Genomic DNA, 21366 nt, shown 5'->3' with positions numbered 1-21366 from the left:
AATTAATTGTACAAAGGGCTTTATAAAGATAAAGCAAATAATGGAGGAAAGCTGAAAGGTAGTGTGGCAGTGCTATAAGGAAAATGCCCAGATGAGGGAACTATCTTCCAATTTCTCTTAGATATGAAGGGAAGGGATATTAAATGAGGTGCTGCATCTTTTTTTGCGTGGAGTAAACCTGTATTAAAAGATGTGGAATTCTGAAATACCACAAGGTTATCTTTCCTTGTCTTATTACAATTGCAAAGGTGGCTAAGAAAATACATGGTTACAAAAAGGATCAGGTGTTTGCCAACTTCTTACCTGTACAGCGTGTCCTGATTTATTTGGTTTCCAACTTTCTGAATAATCTAGAGACAGTAACTTTGTTTTACTGTTCCCCAGTCTGTAAATGCATCCAGTGTCTGCTTCTGCCACTAACAGCATTCTTTTCTCTACACCTCAAAATAAAAATAATAAATTTACCTTTAGTTTCCACACAATTTTTTATCCTTCGTTGCTTTTTTTTTCCCCCAAAAAAAATCTTATAGGCTTTCCTCCCTTCTCTTGGAAGGAAGACTTCCTGGTTACTTCATTGCCTTAATTAAAACTCCCAAATCGTACTGGGTGAGATTCATCTCACAGAACTTAATGATATCTCCATCCAAGCTGATCATCATATGTGTTGTTTGGTGTCACCAAAGTGACAGACACATCTAGTCTAAGATGAGATAAATTGCTGGATGGAAGTGCTGTCTATCTTTTCAGTTATTACAGTGGGAATTGAGGTGACTGGTTTATACATAATAGCTACATTTTGATAAGTACCAGTCTTTAAGACAGTTAAAAATACTTGACAACGTTAAGCATCCGGTGTTCTGAGGCATTACCTAGTGGTTAATTATCTCCCTGTGTTGTTCTATTTTCATGTATTGTTTCTTGTTCCAAGTTGTAGTCTCTTTGAAAGAGGGATCATCTTTCTGTCCTGTATGTAGTGTCTGTAGAGCCTGCTGCAAAAATACACTAGGCGTTTCATGGGAAATCATGTTATCAGTCTTCTTTCTTCTGTGTCATATTAAATCACATAAACCAGGTTAGAATAATTCTTTGTGTATGAACAGCAGTATTATAAATAATAAAGAAAGATAATTATTGTGCTGTGCTCCATGCTTCTGAAACCAAGAATGCAGATTAGACATGTATCAGTCAGAGGCAGTCCAATATACCAAACCCTTCTCGCTGAGAAAAAGGGCTTAATTGAGCTCTGGAAGCTTCTTCCTCTTCTTTGTCAGCCTGAAATTCCAGATAGTTATAACCAAAGGATGCTAACAGTGCGTTCTCAGTGGTGTTCTGTTCTCAACTCGGAACACCAAAATTTTCTAGTCAAACCTTACTTGAATTGCAAGTTGAAAGTGGATACTATATTATGATTTTGTATTGATTTCTTCGTTCTCTGTTACTTGAAATCAGATGAAAATCTGGTTTTCCTGTCCATGAAGGTTGGTAAAATGAGATTGTCATAGTGATATGTATTCAGCGTGGAGTGTATGACCCATAACCGCTGCCTCCTCATTGGCTGTGAAACTTAAGTGAACTAATTTGCAGGAAATTCCATTCCACATCCTATTGAGGGAAATAATATCTTTCAAGCCATGTAGTGTAATTCGGGGTAGGTGTAAACAACAAGAAGAAAGCAATCCTAATTTAGCTGAATTGGAAGGGGCAAAACTGGTACCAGAATGATTGGTCACTAATATGTTTTGACCATTTCTACTGTCCTCACATGACTGGACAAGTAGCTAGCATCAGTTGCGAAAAAAACCCAAACCACCAAACCCAAAAGCTCTGGGCAGGGGGTGTTTTTTTGCATCCCTTCATAAAATGTTAACCCCCTTGTTAAGATTGCCGTATCCTATACAGCGCACCTTTCTGTGCTGGAAAGTGTACCTCTTTTCAGATTCGCCAAATAAGAAGGCACAGCAACAAAGCTTTTGAAAACTGCTGTGCACTGTAAGGGAGATGTATATGTTAATTGCTGTGCTTTTCTGCATTAGTCACTTCTTTTAGTTGGAGTCGAGTTGCGTACGCTCCGTGGAAGAACTGACTGCGGGAGTGTTACAGGACAGAGTTACTCAACTGTTGTACCATAGAGAAATATTGCAAGCAAAGAGGTGCTGTATCAGAAAGAAGACTCAGACAATTAAGTTTTTCACAATGGTCAGAAATGAGCACAAGAGAATTTTCGATCTGTTTTTTGTTTTATTGTTTGTCAGTGGATCTGATCCCTAAACAGTTTGTAGTTACATCTTGGAAGTATTTTATTAACTAATAAGCTGCTGCAAAGGAGAAGAATGTTCTTTCCAGGCCTGTGCGTATCCAAATCTTTAGTGTGAGTTCTTCTTCCTCTGAATTCAAGTTATTAATCAAAGTTCTAGCCAGCCTGTTACATGCTTTTCTGAAGTAACATTTTGGGGAAATAATGCAGGGACCCCTAATTTGCAAGGCTTTGTTTATAGGCTTATCTATGTTGAGAATGCTGGCAGCAGTGATTCAGCCTTATATTTTTATAAGGACCTTGGAAGTCTTAGTTTTGTCTGTTGAGAGGAAATCTAAATCCTTGGAGTAACAGAATTGTTAGTAAGCAAAACCATTTTGGAGTAAGTTACATCTGAAATTCTTTACATGCTTCTGTGTTTGGTGGTTGTTTTTTTTTAATTAGCTTTAAAATGAATACCATTTCTTAAAATGAGTCATTTCTTTAGGAAAAAAACATGAATTCATGCACTTAACTGTTACCTTTCATTACTTGCCTTTTCCTGAGTTTATTCTTTCCATATCATTCTGTACTTTATATTAGGTTAAAGATTGACTTCATACTTCAGTTGATACTTTTTTCAGTTTTATGTGTGGAGTTTGAAAATAACCTTCCCAGAAAAAGGCTTTATACCACATGCATACAATATAAAAGCTTAGAACCAGAGCCCAGAAGGATGGCTTACATTTGTTCTCTATGGGACAGTTGCCTGATAATGTGGTTGAATGGTGAAAAAATGATAGTGGATAACAACTGGGAGATTTTGGGGGCTGTAGTACATCAAACTAGTAACAAGGAGCATCTGATCTAACCTTACTGTGAAAAAAGGAGAAACTATTGACATAGCTATTTGAAAAATAAAATAAAGAAGTAGAAAGATCTGTTTTTTTTCTATTTTTTAAATGGCTGTTTAAACTCTTTAGCTAAGGAGAATATCCAAATTTTGGCCAAAAGGCCAAACAGACTAAACGGAGTGTTATGGTAGTGCAAATGAGAACTGGCAATCCCAGGTTGATCGGATTCTGGAAATACTAAATTTGAAAAGGCAAAACACTTGAAACTTGCAAGAATGAATAAAATGGGGGGTGGAGGAGGCAGTTAAAAGAATCACAAGATTGTACTGAATATTGTGTGGTATAACAGATCTTTCCAAGACTGAATCAATGCACTTTTAAGGTTTTTCTATTATTATTATGATTTTATTGGTTATAGTAAAAAAAGTGAAGTTACAAACAGCAGCCATGGGAAACTAGCAACAAACTGTAACTCTAAGACTGCCGTCTCGTCACTAGCATTTCAGAATCTGTTAAACCTATTTCTTTTTACTCTTTGAGAGCTCTGTTCCAATTTTTTCTTCCTTACTGTCTTCCTTTGCTTCTCTTAGGTTCGCAAATTTGTGGCCAAGGACAGTGCAGGGCTTCGTATCCGTAGCCACCCTTCCCTTCAGAGTGAGCAAATAGGCATAGTGAAAGTCAATGGATCCATCACTTTCATTGACGAGGTAATTAATAAGACATTTCTGTTGAAAATTGAGCTAAGATGTAAAGCTAATTCATGCAAGTTATGGGTTTTTTTCATGTTTAGATGTTGATATATTCAACTTAAGAATGTAAGAGTATAAATTGCAAAAAATCTATATATTTACTAATTTAGTTTTTCAAGCTGTCATTTCCTTTTAATTTACTTACTTGAAAACCTGTGCAACAAACTTCGGAGACTCCAGTATGAGGAAACAAAATTCCTAGAGTTCATCTTATAATAATATCTCTAAGGATTTAGTTGTTCATGACTTACTATTTCAACTCTACACAAAAATTCAGATGTAGGTGTCATTTTCATTACATCTTTCACTTACGCTTCTGAGGGATCACTAGTATGTTAGACTACTATGCATGTATTTTTCTTACAATATAACTTCATATACAAGGAATATTTTTGCAATTTACTAAGTTATATCAGCAGTGGAAAAATGGAAAGTGGGGAACTTGCAAAGCTTATGAAGGCTTGGCTTTCTTTCCTCTTTTCTCTCAAATCAACTCTTACTAGTATTGCATGATCTGATTTAAATTTATCTTTGCACCTTGCCTTCTAATAAGATATGCCTCCAGTTGCTTTGAAATTCTGATTTTTGGCGATACTTGTCTTTACCTATTCTTACATTCTGTCAGCATAGTGAAGATCATTACTTCCTTGCTACTATTGTCTGTTTGTCTGAAATCTGTTAATCCTTATTAGCTACGGAACAGTTACAGGAGGGCATGGCTCGTTTTTGTTGCTTGTTTCCCATAGATCCACAATGATGATGGTGTTTGGCTGAGGCTGAATGATGAGACAATAAAGAAGTATGTTCCTAACATGAATGGTTACACTGAAGCCTGGTGTCTCTCTTTTAACCAACATCTTGGCAAGAGCCTTCTGGTACCTGTTGACGTAAGTAAAAGGTGCCTTTGAAAAATATCCAAAAGTACACTCTATCCTCATTACGAGACTTTCTTTAATTAAGGCTGCAAATGAGTCCTGAGGTAAACAATGTTTCGATTACCAAATACTACCTTATATGTGTTTGCATTTTGAGGGCTATTGTGTAATGAGGGTGGAGTGTAGAAAGGTTTGAGGCTTTTTATGTTGAAGCCTGTTCGCCTAGAAAAGAAACAAAAGTGCAAGGACCGCTATAACAGTGTACAAAAGTATAATCATATTAGAATGTGGTCTGTACCAGGTGTTTCTGATGCAAGATGTCATTGTCTGTAGAGTGGCCTACTGAAGCCATGATTTCAGAAGGGGCTTACAGCCTGCAGTGACTCAATGTAAATGGGACTTTTTAAAAAAATAACCTGAGAAATTCTTTCGGCTTTGCTTTTTGTGTATATTTTTTTGTGAATTCAGGTGAAACCTGAATCCTTGAGTTATCAATTTATTAGCTAATCAAAGAATCCCAGAGCATCAAGACAGAGTAAAAATTTGAATTTATCATAAGAGTAAGCATAATTTATCCAGATAACTTTAATGGTGATCATCATCACTACAGTTCAAAGGTTGTACCTTTTCTGTAGACAAGATACAGTTTAAAAAAAAATTTAAAACACTGAAAGAAGAAAGTACATTAGCTAAACCAATGTTTCTCAAAAAATTTATGAAAATGCAGGCCTTTCTGGCTGATCTGGTTTTGTGCATTCCCCAGCGTGGGCAGTACCTTGGTTTCTTCAGGGCAGAATGTGAGAACCAGATGTACTTGCCGATACAGCTATTTAGGTTTGATTTGTCCTCTTATATGAGTGAGCTACTGCTGTGATTGAAGACGGTTAACAAGTATTTGGCCAAACTGAACACCTGCAACCAGTAATGTCACCCTGTTCATGTTTTCCAGTCATAGAAGAACTGAAATATTCCCAGTTCCAGTGAAACTGGGCTGTTTGCTAGTAGCCAAATCTGGCAATTCATAAATCCGTTGTGACTGCAGCCTGTGTTTTGGCAAACACTGTTATATAATGCGACTACATCTTCTTCCTATTCACCTTCTTGTCTATAAATTATTTGTTACAACTCTATTTGGAGAAAATGAAATCCTTATTTTGGGAAGTACTTTCATATTGCATTTGGCAAGCATATTATTTCTGTACTCAGTCATCAGTCACTCGAACACTATGATGACAGGCATATTTATCTAGTTTGTTGTAGAATATATGAAAAATGGAAAAAGTAAGCTTTGCTTAAAATCTTGCTTGTATTTTTTGCCTTAGAAATTGATACTCATTAGAAAAATAGCTATAGTGTACTTCCACAAAACATTAATATTTGTATGCAGCAGTATTGTAAGCCTGGATGGGTATTATGTTTTGTTAGATTTTATTTCATTTTTTTCTACTCCTAATGTTTTTTTACTTGCTGAGGGGAAAAGTTTTGAGCTCAGTAGTCAGGTACATGGTTAGCCAGAACTTACCGGTTAGTACATTTCAAATGGCTCTCGTACACACTTACTTCTAGAGAAGAACACACCCTGGGATCTCTGAGAAAAGCTTGAAAGGAAATGGCTGTCATAAATAAACAAACTGAGTATTCAGTCTTGATAATGTAATCTTGATAATTCAAATTTAATTTGAATAGGTCAGGTACAATGAAATTTGGAAAACGGCATTTAATTATCATACATTTCACTCTAAATGCTTCAGTAAAAAAGTTCCGATAAAATGTTATAGATCTTTTTTTCTTCAACAGTGCTGTGAAGTAGTTTTGATACCAGTTGCACTATTAGGAGTTGGTAGATATTACTAATTTTCTTTTAACTAACCGGTTATATTTCATCCTTAATGGCACAAGGTAAAAGTGGCATGCTTTCTTAGCTTCTGATCAGTAAGCAGCTAGAGGCCAACATAGCAAAAGTCTTCCAAAAGTAACTGTTACAGCAATGTAGCTATGTATAATGGGATGTGTTTTGAGCTAATTTCAGGTGGAAGGTTTCTTTGCACCTCTCATATTTTCAAATTTTTGAAAGGACTTCGCATGTCCTGAACCTATTTAATTTCATTATGACCATATTTAAGCATTAAGATTTGTTGTTTTGATTCATAATAAAAGGAAAAATGAAAATCATAGAATCGTCTAGGTTGGAAGGGACCTTTAAGATCATCAAGTCCAAACATCAAAAGATGTTCTCTAACATTTTCGTACTTTCTTAAAGACCACAAAGCAACAGTCAGCGGCTTACTTTTGAATGCATTAGTCTCTACTGCATGCTATTATAGCGCTATGCACCACACAACTTGATGAAATTCAATAAACGCTTTTTTAAGTTGCTGATCTTTGTAACGTGGCTTAAAACTCTTTTTCCTGCTAAATCTTGATCACATAAAGTGATACTGCTTTCTTGTTAGAAAGTTTTAAAATAAAATCTCTTTTAAGGTGATTACTGATTTGAGAATATTCAAAAATATATGTCTTTCTCTAAACTGTCCAAGAAAATGATGTCCCTGCTCACTGCAGGGAAGGTTGGACTAGATGACCTTTAAATGTTCTTTCCAACCCAAACTATTCTATGAAAAGAACTGTATTTTTATTAAATTGTCAAATCTGATTATGCAGCCTTCTAGGGGTGTATGATTCATGCTGCAAAAGATGTTCAATTAAGGAATAAATGCTAAAGGTTCTGCAGATGAAATTGTGAAATAATCCATATCTGTTCATTGTTTTCTGTTGATTCGAGTAACTGAATGACATGATAAGCAGAATGTAGTAAAAAAACTCTGTTAATGTATAAGATTTTTGGAATCCAAAGCTGTTCTACCAGTTTTGGTTTCACAAGAAGGAAACAGACTGGAAAACGTCTCTCATGTGACTGAAAATACAAATGGAAAATCAAGCGGCTGGATTAGTCATTGTATTCCCTGTTCAAATTAATGTCACCTTACTTTTATTATACTCAATTTTTTGTTCAACTCATGAGTGCACAGACTTGGCAACTCCGATTACATTACTTTGTCACATTTAAGCATACAGGCTTTTTTCTAATCATCCCTTAAGTAAATAGAATCTCCAGTATATTTTGTAAACTATATTTAAGGTATCTTTTTTAAAGAAAGCTTGAATTCTATTTCATCACTGTATTAATAGAACAGTAAACACACCAAAAAAAAGTGTATAATTTTTCAGCAGTGTTGATTTCAGCCTCTTGTCCTCCAGGCATACGTACTGTATTTACATTTTATGTTTCTTTGTAGACCTTAACCATATATTTTATGATAAAGCAAATATTGAGTATCTTAGATCTTGTAAATACGTCTGTATATTTTGATCAAAGCTAGTATATTTAAAGACAATTTTTCACAGGAAAGCAGAGATCCATTTAACTGCCAAACTATCTGAGCTGTGTTCATTTACCTTCTTTAGAAAAGCTGTGTAGTCAATTACCATCCATTGTTGGTAAGATGGTTATGAGACTATGAATTTAATAGATGGTGATTTTGGATAAGAGTATGAGTCTTAATAGATTGCTGTTTTGGATAAGCTTCTTCCTTCCCTTGTAGTTACTTTTCGTTCTGTCTTGTGACATAAGGAGTGGCTGAGGGAACTGGGGTTGTTTAGCCTGGAGAAGAGGAGGCTGAGGAGAGACCTTATCACTCTCTACAACTACCTCAAAGGAGGTTGTAGCGAGGTGGGGGCTGACCTCTTCTCCCAAGTAACAGGCAATAGGAAAAGAGGAAACAGCGTCCAGTTGCTCCAGGGGAGGTTTAGGTTGGATATTAGGAAACATTTCTTCACCGAAAGGGTTGTCAAACATTGGAACAGGCTAACCAGGAAAGTAGTTGAGTCGCTATACCTGGAGGTATTTAAAAGACATGTAGACGTGGTGCTGAGTGACATGGTTTAGTGCTGGACTTGGCCATGCTAGGTTAATGGTTGGACTTGATGATCGTAATGGTCTTTTCCAACCTAAATGATTCTATGATCCAGTTAACTGTTTTTGAAAAATATACTTGTTAAGTTCTGATAGAGGGTATTACATACAGGGACTAGATTACACATAGTAGAAAGGTACATACAGCATAAACCAGTACACATTAGGGAGAAATAAAATTTTATCTTGGTTAAGCTCTAGAACTTGACTTTTTAAAGATAATATTCTGAATATGTTTTTGTTACTTCATTTTAAATATCAAACGTTATAATTATAGAGAATATTGTACCCTACTGCCCAATTTTACTATTACATTCCCCAACCACCATAGGCAAACAGGATTGAGACACTGCAAGTTTTTCAAACCACTTTTGCAGTGGAAGAAAGAACCAAAATTAGTATGTAGACTGCAGTGTTTGATGACAGAACCTTAGAAAGCTGGATGTTCTGTGGAAGCATTGAAGGACATTCACAATAGATTTCTACTGTCATTTTAGGCATGATGGAAAGCAAATGGAGAGTAAAATATCAGGATGGTTGTTTTAAAAAAGCTTTAGCTTTAAGATAAGCCTTGGCTTTGGAAAGTAATATTGATTGAGATTTTAATGCTTCGTAATGGTCTGCCAATTTTTGGTGGTGAAATGAAATAATTTATATCTAATTTTTTGATTTTTGAAAGTTAAATTCTATTGGGAAAACGTATGAATTCCTAAAATTATTTTTAGTTTTTGGAAGTGAAATCTTGAAAAGAAAAAAAAAAAGCTAGATCTACAGATGGTAGCATAAGGACTCAATGTAAAGCTTGTACGTAGTAGTTTTGTCAGAATGAAAATTTTAATTCTCAAATACATGCCTGATCTGTTCATCTAAACTGGCATACAGTGTGCTAGTAGCCAGGAACATCTAAAGTTCCCAGAGCAAAGGAGACCTTCCAGTTTGATCTTCTCAGTGTGGCTAAGCCAGCATGGTTCTACTTCACTGCTGCTGGTTTCTTTTTTTATGTTTTACACATCCAGCTTTAGAGGATACAAAAGCAGATCTTTGAAACAATACTTCAATATTTTAGGTATGGATAGTCCATATTTCTCTGTACAGTAGAAGTCCATCACAAAGTCCGTTAAACTGCGTTGGATGCCTATGAAGTACACTCACGAGGCAAATGTAGGCTTTTAATAGTTGTCATAGTTTTATGTCAAATTGATAAGACTTTACTCTGCCAATCTTCCTATCTAACGCTCTCCTCACCTTCCCCAGTGCCCCAAACCATATCTCACTAGTTCATTGGTCCTCTTCCAGTTTTCGGTAGAGGTAGTAAATTCTAAAGAAATGCTGATGTTTGACAATTTCCCTGTTTTTTTCAAAATTACAAATCATTTGTAATACTGAAACTTGATGTAAGCAGAAGTTTTGCAAACAGTATATAGCTAGGTAGATTTGCTTCTATTGTGAGACAGAAGCATGGTTTTACTTACTTTTAATGTGTTAATGTTTTTTTCAAGGAGTACAGAGGAGACAGGCCAAGAGTGTTTTGTGCTTGTTTCTGCTGAAAGGGATTCATTGCCTTTTCTCTAACTACTGTTAAATTTTAATGTGACTGCCGTCCAGTGATTTCACTTGGTTCCTCTATCAGGATGGGGATAGGAAATAAGATTTTGATACCTCTGTTTATACAGATAAAGTGGTTACTTTGGCAAAGGGATTCTGTCACAAATACCAATTATTAATATTACTCTATCTGTGCTATTAATTCTTTCGTTTGACAGGAACAGTGACAATTTCTTTGAAATAAGTAGAAACCAGTTTATGGAGAAAAGATGGCTTCTTTTCCATGTTTTCTGGTGATTAAAAAATGCTGTCCTAGCTGTTCTGTGGGAGGAAAAAGTGCACGGAACAGCACCGTTCATTTCTATAGTGCGGGCAATAGGTTATAAAATTAGTGAAGTCTCTCTGGCAGCTCTATTTGGTTTATGATAATTCACAACAAACTAGTGAATGCATTGTATATGTTGTAAACCTAATGAAATCTTAGCAATCTTCTCCTTACAGCACTCTGAAATTTTTGGCTCTGGTAAAGAGTGCGATTTTGCTGTGCAAACTGGTGAAATCGTTGAATGCAAGTGAATTGCTTTCAACAATAGTGAGCTTAGCCCTTCTGCGTATTATCAGTTCTGGCAGTGACTACAAGTCCATGTGCAGTTGTCTTGCAATAGTTGAAATTGTCTTTCAGAACAGCAGACTGTCTTGCTATAAAACTGTGGTTTGTGGTGGGACCAACTACTGTTTCTTTGTAACAGAAGCGTGGGATTTTTCTGTGCACGAAGTCTCAAGCTTTGTAAGAAATGTCTGGCTCTTAATTTCAGTAAATGGCATGACACACTACATCCATTTCGAGCTTTTGACATACTAAACTGTTTTTGTTTAATGGATGATTTGCCATGGTGAGCAATGGGCTCAGGTTACTTGATTAGGAAAACAAAATTTTCCCCTTTTGCAAAACATTCTACCAGTAAATTTACTTGTGGAGAAAGTTTGCATTATAGTACCTCGAGCTTCTTCCTCCAGTGTTTCTTTGTTCCCGTTTCTTTGTTGATATATGTCTTTTTTTTTTAAACTTTGTTGCTCAGAATGTCTTTAATGCTAGCCAAGGAGTAAGGGATTTGGACTTTTTTTCATGGACTTCCAAAGCTTTACCCCCTAAGGTGAGTGTAAATGACAGGAACAGTCACACTGTATCTTGTGTTTTCAGATTGTACCTAATGACTCAACTTTCTGCTAAATATTCTTTGAAGTCTGTTTTACTTAGAATTATTTTTTACAGGAAATAGCAGATTTGCATAGAATGCTGTATCGGTGTCTCTTCCTTTAGGATGAAAAAAAAATACCAGGGCAGATTATTGAATTTTCATGAATTCATAAGTAGCACTCTCCTTTTTTAATGAACCAAATTAGCAATTCAGAGAGATGACCTACTAACATAATAAACTCTTTCATTCTCTTTTTGATGCAGAATGTACTAGTAATTTTTTTCTGTTACTGGAGGGTACACATGAAGTTGCAGCATCTAATAAGATGGCATTTGTATGAGTAAAGCCACAGATATTTAATAAATATTCAGCTCATTCTTAATCTTTGTTTAAAATTATACAATTAGAGGAACAAGTTATGTTATGTACAAGTTAAGCAGTTTAAATTATCTACAAAAGTGCTTGTCTAAATCTCTTTGCAGCACTGTAGTGTTTTTGAGATTGAGTTTTTCCATATGAACTTTGTAATGAAGATGACACTCAGTGTTGTACATACTGGTTTAGAGATTTAAAAACTTGTTTTTCACCAAATCTTGTTCCCCAAAATAGCAAACTTTATTGTTATATCAAGACCTAGGCAATGTTTAAACTACCTTTAAAACATATAGATTTTTTTTTTTTTTCCTTGAATCCGTTTACCTCAGGTTGCATTAACTTGCTTTGAAAGTTACTTATTTGCAGAACAGATTCAGTTTTGTATAAAAGCTTCTTGGAAAGACTGCTGTATTACACTGGTTATAGTGCACAGACTTCAATACAAAAAAGCTGGGGAAAAAAAAAAAAAGATAATTGAAGAGATCATAGAAGATTGCATTAATTAAAAAGGAAGTAACATTAGCAGAAGTTTGGTTTAAAACTGGTAAAAGAAAGTATTCTTTTACACAGCAGGAAGTGAACTCCTGGAAGGAGATGTGGAGGCAGGAAGTTATCAGCACATTCAGAAGAAATTAAACAAATTTACAGAGATCAGATTGATAAATAAACACTATAGAAAATAGGGTGTACCCTTTAACATCCATAATAAAAAGATTTTAAATACTGTTGGTATATAAGGGACAGATGGCTAAGAAAGATTTGTGTGCTACTTCTAAATGGCATCACTTGCTTCATCCTGTAGGGAGTTACTTAGTTATTAGCTTTCAGTTATTCTTTTAAAAGCACCTATGACTTGCATTATAAGCATAAGAGAGCTTGTTCCTCCTGCTTCTCACTTGCTTTCTTCTGATATAAATGTATGTCACATTGCTCCCGTCCCTCATATTTTCTGTACAATAGCTTTTTTATTAAGTTATGGCTGGCTGAAAAATCTATGTTAATAAATTTCTTCTTCTTCTTTTAGTAACTGCCAGTTTTTCTCGGTAGGAATCTCAAAAAGTGTTTTCTCAGTTCAGATTTGGGTATATATTTTCAGCTCTAATTGGTACCAGGTGAAGTAAATTTGCAGGCTATCTTTGTTGTCATAGTGAAAATAATAAATATGCACCAATATTTACATGTGCATTTAAAAACCTATGGTGTTGCTGTTACTTTTTGTTGTAATTTTACCTTTACTCTAAGTTAACAATGTATTCTAAATGTGAAATCAAAAAAGAAGCATATCATTTGGAAAGAGATAATATTCACATTCCCTTTACGTAGTCCCAAACTTCACAAAATTTCACAAATACAGCAGGAGGAATGAGTGTGTAACCCCTATAAGTGTCAGTATGAAACATGGTTTAGGGAAAGCAGTTAGAGCAAATAATTTGTCTTTAATGGTAGATGTGAAATATTCCTTTTATATAAATGGTGACATTTATACCACTTTTGTTTCGAGAGTAATAGGATGACTTTTCAGTTAATGTGCAATTTCCTAGTAGTTAGTTGTTTATTGTTGCACGCTAAAATTAGCAATGTAACTAGTATCTCTTTTAGCTCTGCAACTTCGCTATTGTAGTCATGAAATAAGTATTTCTTATCTAAAGAGTTCAAAGGTATTATTAATAGGTTTTATTCTGTTTTGTTTTGTTTTGCCTTCTTTTAACTTCTCAGGAATCTAGGTCTAATACTGATGATTTTTTCAAAGACCTAAATTCACACTGCCCACAGGAAGCAGTGATGCAAGAACAAGATATGCCATTCCTCCGAGGTGGACCTGGAGTGTACAAGGTAGTGAAGACTGGCCCGTCAGGTCACAACATCAGAAGCTGCCCTAACCTTAGAGGTATCCCAATTGGAATGTTAGTTCTGGGAAACAAAGTCAAGGCAGTGGGCGAGGTATGGATCCTTGTAGCTTCAGTTCATGTCTTCATAGATACCAGTATATAACAGTAATAAACACAACAAAAGAATCTGCCCCTGTACAGGTTTGCTTTTCCAACCTTCATGATAAATACTAACCTTTGAACTTGGTTTATATTATATATACTAATGCAATTATGTCTTTTGCCTTTTAGATGTGTGCATTGATTGGAATAATGTTAAAATTGTACTGCAGTTATGTATGCTTGCTTACATATTTCTGTTACAGTATTCCTTACAAAATGATGTTTCTTGTTCTACTTTTTTGTCATTCTTTGAAAGAATTTTGTTGCATTGAAAAAATGTTTTTCTAGGACCTAACCAATTATTCTGTTTCTCTGTATTGATTGTATTCATTTGTTCAGTTGCTGAACTGTTGTTATTGTTCCCAGTTGTCCAGCTGTGGTGTTTTATGGTTAGGAAGGGCTTAAGGATGAAGTGTGTCATGCTATTTCCTAAATATAATGTCAGGAACAAAATTAGTACTCGTACAAACTTTTCATATATATCCTGGTATTATAATTCTACTGTTGCAGCCACCAATAGAAAGGCATATTTTGGTGAATATCTCCTTCAAGCTTGCTTGGATGTTCTAAAGTTGTGGTGTTGGTGTTTTGCTTCTTCTGAACATAAACAGGTCTAAGATTTTTAGAAATATACCTAATTGTAAACATGCCATAAATGGTTTTGGTCCTTCAATCTGCCTCAGCCTGTGGCCTTAATTTAAGAAACTTTTTTTAACATTTGCTTTATAATATAAAGATTGGAATAAGTATGTTTTTCAGATACGATAATTGCTGAATCCTGCTACTGAATTACCTGAACAGTAAATAAACTATGCTTTTTTATGTGTGTGCATCAGGTGACTAATTCAGAAGGTACGTGGGTGCAGATGGATAAGAACAGCATGGTAGAGTTCTGTGAAAGTGATGAAGGCGAGGCATGGTCGTTAGCTAGAGACAGAGGTGGAAACCAGTACCTCCGACATGAAGATGGCAAGTTGTTGTTTTGTTTTGGTTTTTTAAATTAACTTAGAAAAAATAAGCGATCTAAACAGGACAGATAGAGAAGGAAGTGATTTTTAAACAGGTATAACATTAATTTAGACTTTTCATTTGAGTTACTTTACACAGTTGGATTTCAAAGTTGTTTATAAATGTTAAGTGTTTTTTAAAAGAACAGTTAAAGTATTTCCCCATGTTTTATTCTGTGCCAGTTATGGATCATATTTTAACTGTCCTTCTTTTAGCTATGGGGATAATTTTGAAATAAGTAAGTGTGCATTTGTCTTAGCTTTCTTTGGTCTACATTGTGTCTCTATGAAAAGCAGATTTGAATGAATTACTTCTGTTCCTTTAGATTTTAAGTTCGTTAATTCTGTCACAGAGCATCCTGTTAAAAACCTGTTAACAGGTTTTTAGAACTGTATTTAAAATTAACATCAAAATAGTTAATTATTCTAGTTAGCAAAGTATGATTGCATTCTCTTGAAATGCAAAATTTCTGTGCTGATAATTCATGTTCAGATTGGGTAAGACCTAGAAATAATAAAAGAAAACATAAACAAAATGTTAGCATACACAGTTTTTTCTTGCGCCCCCCCCCCCCCCAAATCATCCTTCTTGTTGATCTCCCTCTAAACAGGCTACCATTACTGGTCTAAAATATCTCTTTCACTCTGAATGCTTCATATGAACAACTTGAGGTATTCTGAAACTGTTACTTCATTAGCAGATAGCCAATCTGGATGGGTTCTCCTCTGCAAGATTATGGGCTACTTATATTCCCTTAAAAGGTGAGACAGGGAGTGATCTGTCAGTATTTATACTTCTGGAGGACATCATCTGTCCAACCTCCCTGTCAGTGCAGATTGGCTAGATCAGGTTGCTCAGGCCTGTGTCTAGTCAACTTCTAACTATCTCCAGTCTCTCTAGACAACCTGTACCAGTATTTGACTCGCCTTCATGGTGAAAAATTTTCCTAATACCTAACCACAGTTTCCCAGGCTACAACTTTTGTGTATTGTCTCTTGTCCTATCACTGTGAACCTCTGAGATGAGTCTGACTTCATCTTCCCTGAACCCTTTGATTAGGTGGTTGAAGGGAAGCAGTAAGATCTCGTGTTAGCTTTCTCTTTTTAAGACTGAGTAAATCCAGGTCTCTCAGCCTCTCCTTAGGTGTTGTGTGCTCTACTGCCCTGACTTTCTTGGTGGCCTCTGCTGAACTCATTTCAGTCTGTCTTCTGACAGGGAGCCTAAAACTGGACACAGCATCCCAGCTGTCCAGTGTATTCCTCTTGTTTTTCCAATGTCTACTAAAAATTACTATGGATCTTCATTATCATGATTTTGTTACAGGCATTCTCAGAGAAATATTTGAGATTCTTCTGTTGATACTAAAACTTTGATAGAGTTCCGTAAAGGTTGGTTTGTTTCAACTCACTCAAAGAGTTAGTTTCTTCAAGCCGCCTTTTCTCTTTTTTTCTTCAACATGTATTTCTCTGTTTTCTGAATAAATCTGGACATTTTACATTTATAATCTTCCCACTCCGTTTATGGGATCTAATGCATCCGTTTTCCAAAAGATGTCTTCATGAAAAACCTCTACCTCAGCAGTCATATTCTGCTTGTGTTTTTAGATAGCACTTATTGTCAGCCTCTTAATTGTTCATTATAGCAGTCTCTCTGCCCTTTTTCTGATTTTGACATTCTGTGCTGAAAATTACTTCACACCTAGATACTCTGATAATTATCATCACATTACCATATTAAAACAAAGTAATTCCTTGCTAATATGTAAGTATTTGTTGTAGGCTGTTGCTGCTTGACTTTAAGGTATAAAACATTCTGCAAAGAAGGGGAATAACCAAGAGTTGTTCATAAAATGTATAAATTGTGAAGAAAAAAGTGTTTACTTAACACTTAGCACAGTATCTTTTTTTTTGAAGTAATAGATTCTCCATTTTTAGTTATGTCTGATAATGCCAAGTTCTGGGATGCTCAAAGAGCCCAAGCCAATTCTAGAAACTAAGTCGTTGTGAATTGGAACTATACCTTACTGTTGAAAGCACACGTATTCAGTAATAGGGTTGTTAACGTCATCATTTTCTATCCTACTATGAGGCTGTTTGCTTCTCCAGTAGAAAATAATTTCTCTGAAGTTAATAAATTAAGCAGTGTGCAAAATATTTCCATTCAAGAGTATTTTAAAGAATAGGTATAGTCTGCATTTAAGTCACTTGACAGTATTTTGTATACCTTGAATAGTCTTCAGCTTCAGTAATTTATTTATTTTATCCTTTGTAGATGAGAAACGATTCCTCAAGGTATGTCTGTGCTTTAAGACAGAATTGCTAAATTTGGAAGAATTTAAACAAAACCCTCGTTTGAAGGTCCATCTTCAATTTCTTGATACTTAAGTGCAGTTATTGAGGGACGTCTTCAAGTATATCGGTGTTCTCACAGAAGAACAAAAATACAAGTTCCAAGCTTTGAGGACAGAACTCTGTAGTGGGATTTTTACAATCCCCAATGCATTGTGATACCATCTTAGAACTTCTGATGCAAGTCCTATGCCTTGACATGTCTGGCTCTGTTCTTTTCTAGATGAGTCTCTTTCTTTAGAAGTAGGGTGAAGATAGATGTCTCTTGTGCATCTGCCTAAAGGAGTTTAAGTAGTTATTGGTGCAATTAGTAAAATATTTCAATCTATTCTATATTCTTTATCCATCTTAGTACAAAGTAAAACTAATGATGTTAAGCCACATCTGAAAATGATTTAAACTAACTGCTTTTGTTTGCCATGAAATTAATTAGGAATACTCTGTCATCAGTTTCAATGCTTTTGCTTAAGGGAAATAATTAGCATTTGGAGGAGCTCCAACTAGATTCGCAACTGTCTGTATTTTATCCATAAATAATACCATCTTTCAGATTGCTTTTGTATTTTCATTATTTACTAAAATGATAATGAAATTCTCAGAAAGAAGTAGGATTTGTCAGAGACAGAGCAAAAGTCATACTGAATGCCCAAGGTTGTAGGCAGGTATCCAGATACTTTAGCTGAAACACTACAGGAAGATCTAGAGTTGCCTATAATTCAGGAAATTCTAGATTCTTTCTTTTTTTTAAACTGAGTTTAAATTTCCAACCTTCTCCGTGATTTTTTTTTTTAATTTGTTTATATTTGTTATATAAAAGTTCATACTCTGAAATGCAGTTCTGGCTTGAGATACAATTTTCTAAAAATGGCTCTTAGAGCTGAGTTGTTATTTTTTTTTTTTTAATTGAATCTACATTAACTTTAGTACGTTTAAAAAAAGGAAAAGTTGTTCAAGGTGCCAACTTGAGCTTTTAACCTTCATTTGGAAGATTTATTGTGAATCCCTAAATCCAAATAGTCAAGTGGATTCTGTGTCTCATTTACCTTGGCTCTTTATTTGTTATGGATATTTTGAAAGGCCCCGGGTTGGTTTTAGTTGGAGGTCTTTTTAGTAGCATACGGAAAGCAAAACTGTAGTACTCAGTATCAGATATGAGTAAATCTGTCAGGGGAAAAAATGTCTTATGTCCCGTGAACTAATTAAGGGGCTAGCCAGGATTAAAAATCTACTGGCTCTGAGTTTGTCACTCTGAAAACTATCTTTTCTTCACCCTCTTTTTTCAAATGAATTCAACAATTGCTGTCCAAAGAATGAACATTGAATGATGGGATGTTACTAAAAACCAAACTGTCAAGCCTGTTCCTAACTGGCATAAGATAGCAAAGCTGGCAGCAACTTAGTCAAACATAAAATAGTGTGTGTGGTATCAAGTCTTCCGTCTTTTATTATTATGATCTCTGAAGAAGAGATGTGCTTTTCTTTCTGAAGAGAATGGGGTAGAGTGGTAGAGTGCTATCTAAGGGAAAACAATATTGCTCCTTTGCTTTGTGTCTCATCTTTCCAATGTAAATCAGTTACTAAGAAGGTCTAATTCTGAAGTGATGTGCTTTTTTTACAGAGCAAGTCCTTCTAGATCAAAATGTTCAGACTCCTCCCCCAAGTCCTTTTTCAATACAAGCTTTCAGTAAGGGGACAAGCTGTAGTAATGGACAAGGGTTTGATTATGGCCTTGGAAATAACAAAGGTATGTTTTTACACTCACAGTTTAGAAAATTATGTTTTTTTTAACTTTGCTTATATTTCTGTTAATAATTTCTTATTCTTTTACGCACCATCAGATGTCCTCCCAAAGACATAAGCAGCAGTGCAAGGAATTGCAAGGGGTTTTACAAAACATGTAGTTAGTTTTGTAACTGCTTTTTTTTGTCTGCTTTAATTTAATTCAGTCTAAGTACTTTGTTTAAAAAGGATCATAATGATTTTTAAGTTACATTGAGGCTTTCTGTAGTAGACACAAAGTTATAATGAAGAAATGAAAAATAGATACTTGTAAAACAAGATACAAAAAATTACTTGATTTAGAAAACATGGGTTTTAAAATGATCAGAAACATTTATAAACACTTGTCACCTGTCTTGACATTTTTTAAGTGCCTTTAATGGGATGACAAGATAAAAGATGCCATTTGAGATTGCAGTTGTAAACCTGTAAACCTTTCAGTCACATAGATACCAGTTACAAATGCTGGGAAATAAATAAAACCTTGTTAATTTTACTGACATAAAATAATTGTTTCTTTTAACCATGGTTTATTCCATTGGCAAGATGTAAATACATATAAGCCATCACAGTAAACTCAGACTGCTTGCCTTCTGTTCATTCATTGATTAGATCTAGAAGATTTAATAATACAGAAGGCAATTTTGCTGAGGCAGGTGTCTTTGAGAAATATTACTGAAACACGAAGCTTTGTCATTCTACTCTTACATCACTGTACTCTGTCCGTGCCAGTACAAATGTGGGCCTAAGTCGTGCTGTGTATTTTTAACACCAGCATATATTCTTAGTGGTCTCCTAAATAAAATAACTTGATTTAAGACTTGTTTTAAATGATAATAGATGAGGGAAAAAATATTCCGAAATGTTATAGTCTGTTATTTTCATAACATGAAATAGTTCTATATAATTTCACAATGTTTTACTGCATAAAGAAGCTGTTCATACTTGTCCATGCATTGCTATAGGAAACCCTTTTTTTGGACAGACTGGAAAAAGTGTTTTCCTTTTGTTTTATAGGGCCTTTTATACAGAGCTGCTTTTTGCAGTTTAGCTATACTCCTTTCAAAGTAATGGTTGAATCACAAAAGTGGAAGAGTTTAAGATGTTCAGCGCATGAGGCAGTATTACAGCTTTTGTCTCAATATCAATTGTGTAATAGTGCAAAAGTATTATCTATTCTTTTTCCGCAGAAGCATATTAAGAAAAGAATGTTTTTTCCTGTGTTGTCCAAAGATAGAATCTTAAAGATGGGTATGCTATATTAATAGGTGTCTTAGTTTCTGAAGACATTGTGATTCTTTTTTACTATATCCTATCTTAAACAGTTTCTAAGGTGTTTCTTTGGGATATTACAGTCACAGAAAGTTTGGAAGCTGCTCCTGGCATTGAATTCCATATCATTTTATACGAATTATTCTCTCAACATACCCTCAAGCTGTGATGTTTAGTGTGACTGAGCAACTCAGCTAGATGACTTTATTCATTCCATATGCTGTAATTCCGTCTGAATTGCTCAGGACTGGAGAGTTGTTGGCAACTGTATTGAAAGAATAATTATATTACTTTCCCAAAAATAGAATTCTTCAGCTGTATCATTACTTGTATACAATCTTTTTGCATTCTCAGGTCTAAGATAAGCTTTGAGTTTTGTGGAAAATAAAAAACCTGAATGCACAAGCATGACCTCTTAGGGGAATTTCTGAATGAAACAGTTCTTTTGGAGGTGCTTGTTTGTTAAAAGAACTTTTGTAGGGGTGCACTAGTTTCAATGAAAATTCAGTCACCATCTATGAGCGTTTCAAACTGCTGGTCAAATGTAAAGATCCCCATGTAATAGGTCTGTGTTTATGGTATTACTTGCAAGGCAGAAGACATAACTCCCACAATCATTCTGTTTGATTTAGCTATGTCTTCTCTATTCCAGCCTTCTACATTTCAGGCAAGTCTTTAATATTCCTCATGAATGGCCCTACCAACCTCTATATTTAATTATTGTGGGCAGATGACTTTCAACCTCTTCTCAGATGTTCTTCCCTTAAAAATAATTACTTATTTTAGGAAATAGACCTGTCATATTTAAGGATAAAAGTGGTTTGTCAAACATGTCAATTACTTCTGGATTATTAAGGTAGGAATGATTGCTGCCCAAGCACTGATTCCAATATTTTTTAGGTATACTACTTACGAAACAGTGGAATAATAGAATTGATTTATTGATACCTGTAGATGATTATTTAGAAAGACATTCCCGCTATTTTCTGGTATTTTTGTTCTCTTAATTTTGAAACCAAAATATCAAGAAAATAAGCGCAAAATTTAATTTTGGAGTTCTTCAAGTAATACAGGTTCTGTACACCCACTGGTCTTTCTGTAACTCCATGAAAAGAGAATTAATAATCACCCCAAAATGTTGTAGATTCAGTGAGTTGTAAATTCC

At 34.9% G+C, this 21366-nt stretch overlaps 1 protein-coding gene across 1 annotated transcript in view; it reads left to right on the top strand.

The window, feature by feature from the left end:
- The window catches only part of MYCBP2 (MYC binding protein 2, E3 ubiquitin protein ligase), a 192288-nt gene that overhangs the window by 118565 nt on the left and 52357 nt on the right, over positions 1-21366 (top strand). Inside the window, 6 exon segments of the mRNA XM_009894032.1 lie at positions 3678-3794; positions 4583-4723; positions 11309-11383; positions 13520-13744; positions 14631-14763; positions 18769-18894. Of these exon segments, the coding sequence (XP_009892334.1) occupies positions 3678-3794; positions 4583-4723; positions 11309-11383; positions 13520-13744; positions 14631-14763; positions 18769-18894 (817 nt within the window).

Source organism: Charadrius vociferus, unplaced genomic scaffold (genome assembly GCF_000708025.1).
Source record: "Charadrius vociferus isolate BGI_N301 unplaced genomic scaffold, ASM70802v2 scaffold11, whole genome shotgun sequence".
Taxonomy (NCBI): Eukaryota; Metazoa; Chordata; class Aves; order Charadriiformes; family Charadriidae; genus Charadrius; species Charadrius vociferus.
Note: the sequence above shows the minus strand (reverse complement) of the source record. Positions and strands in the feature narration are given on the sequence as shown.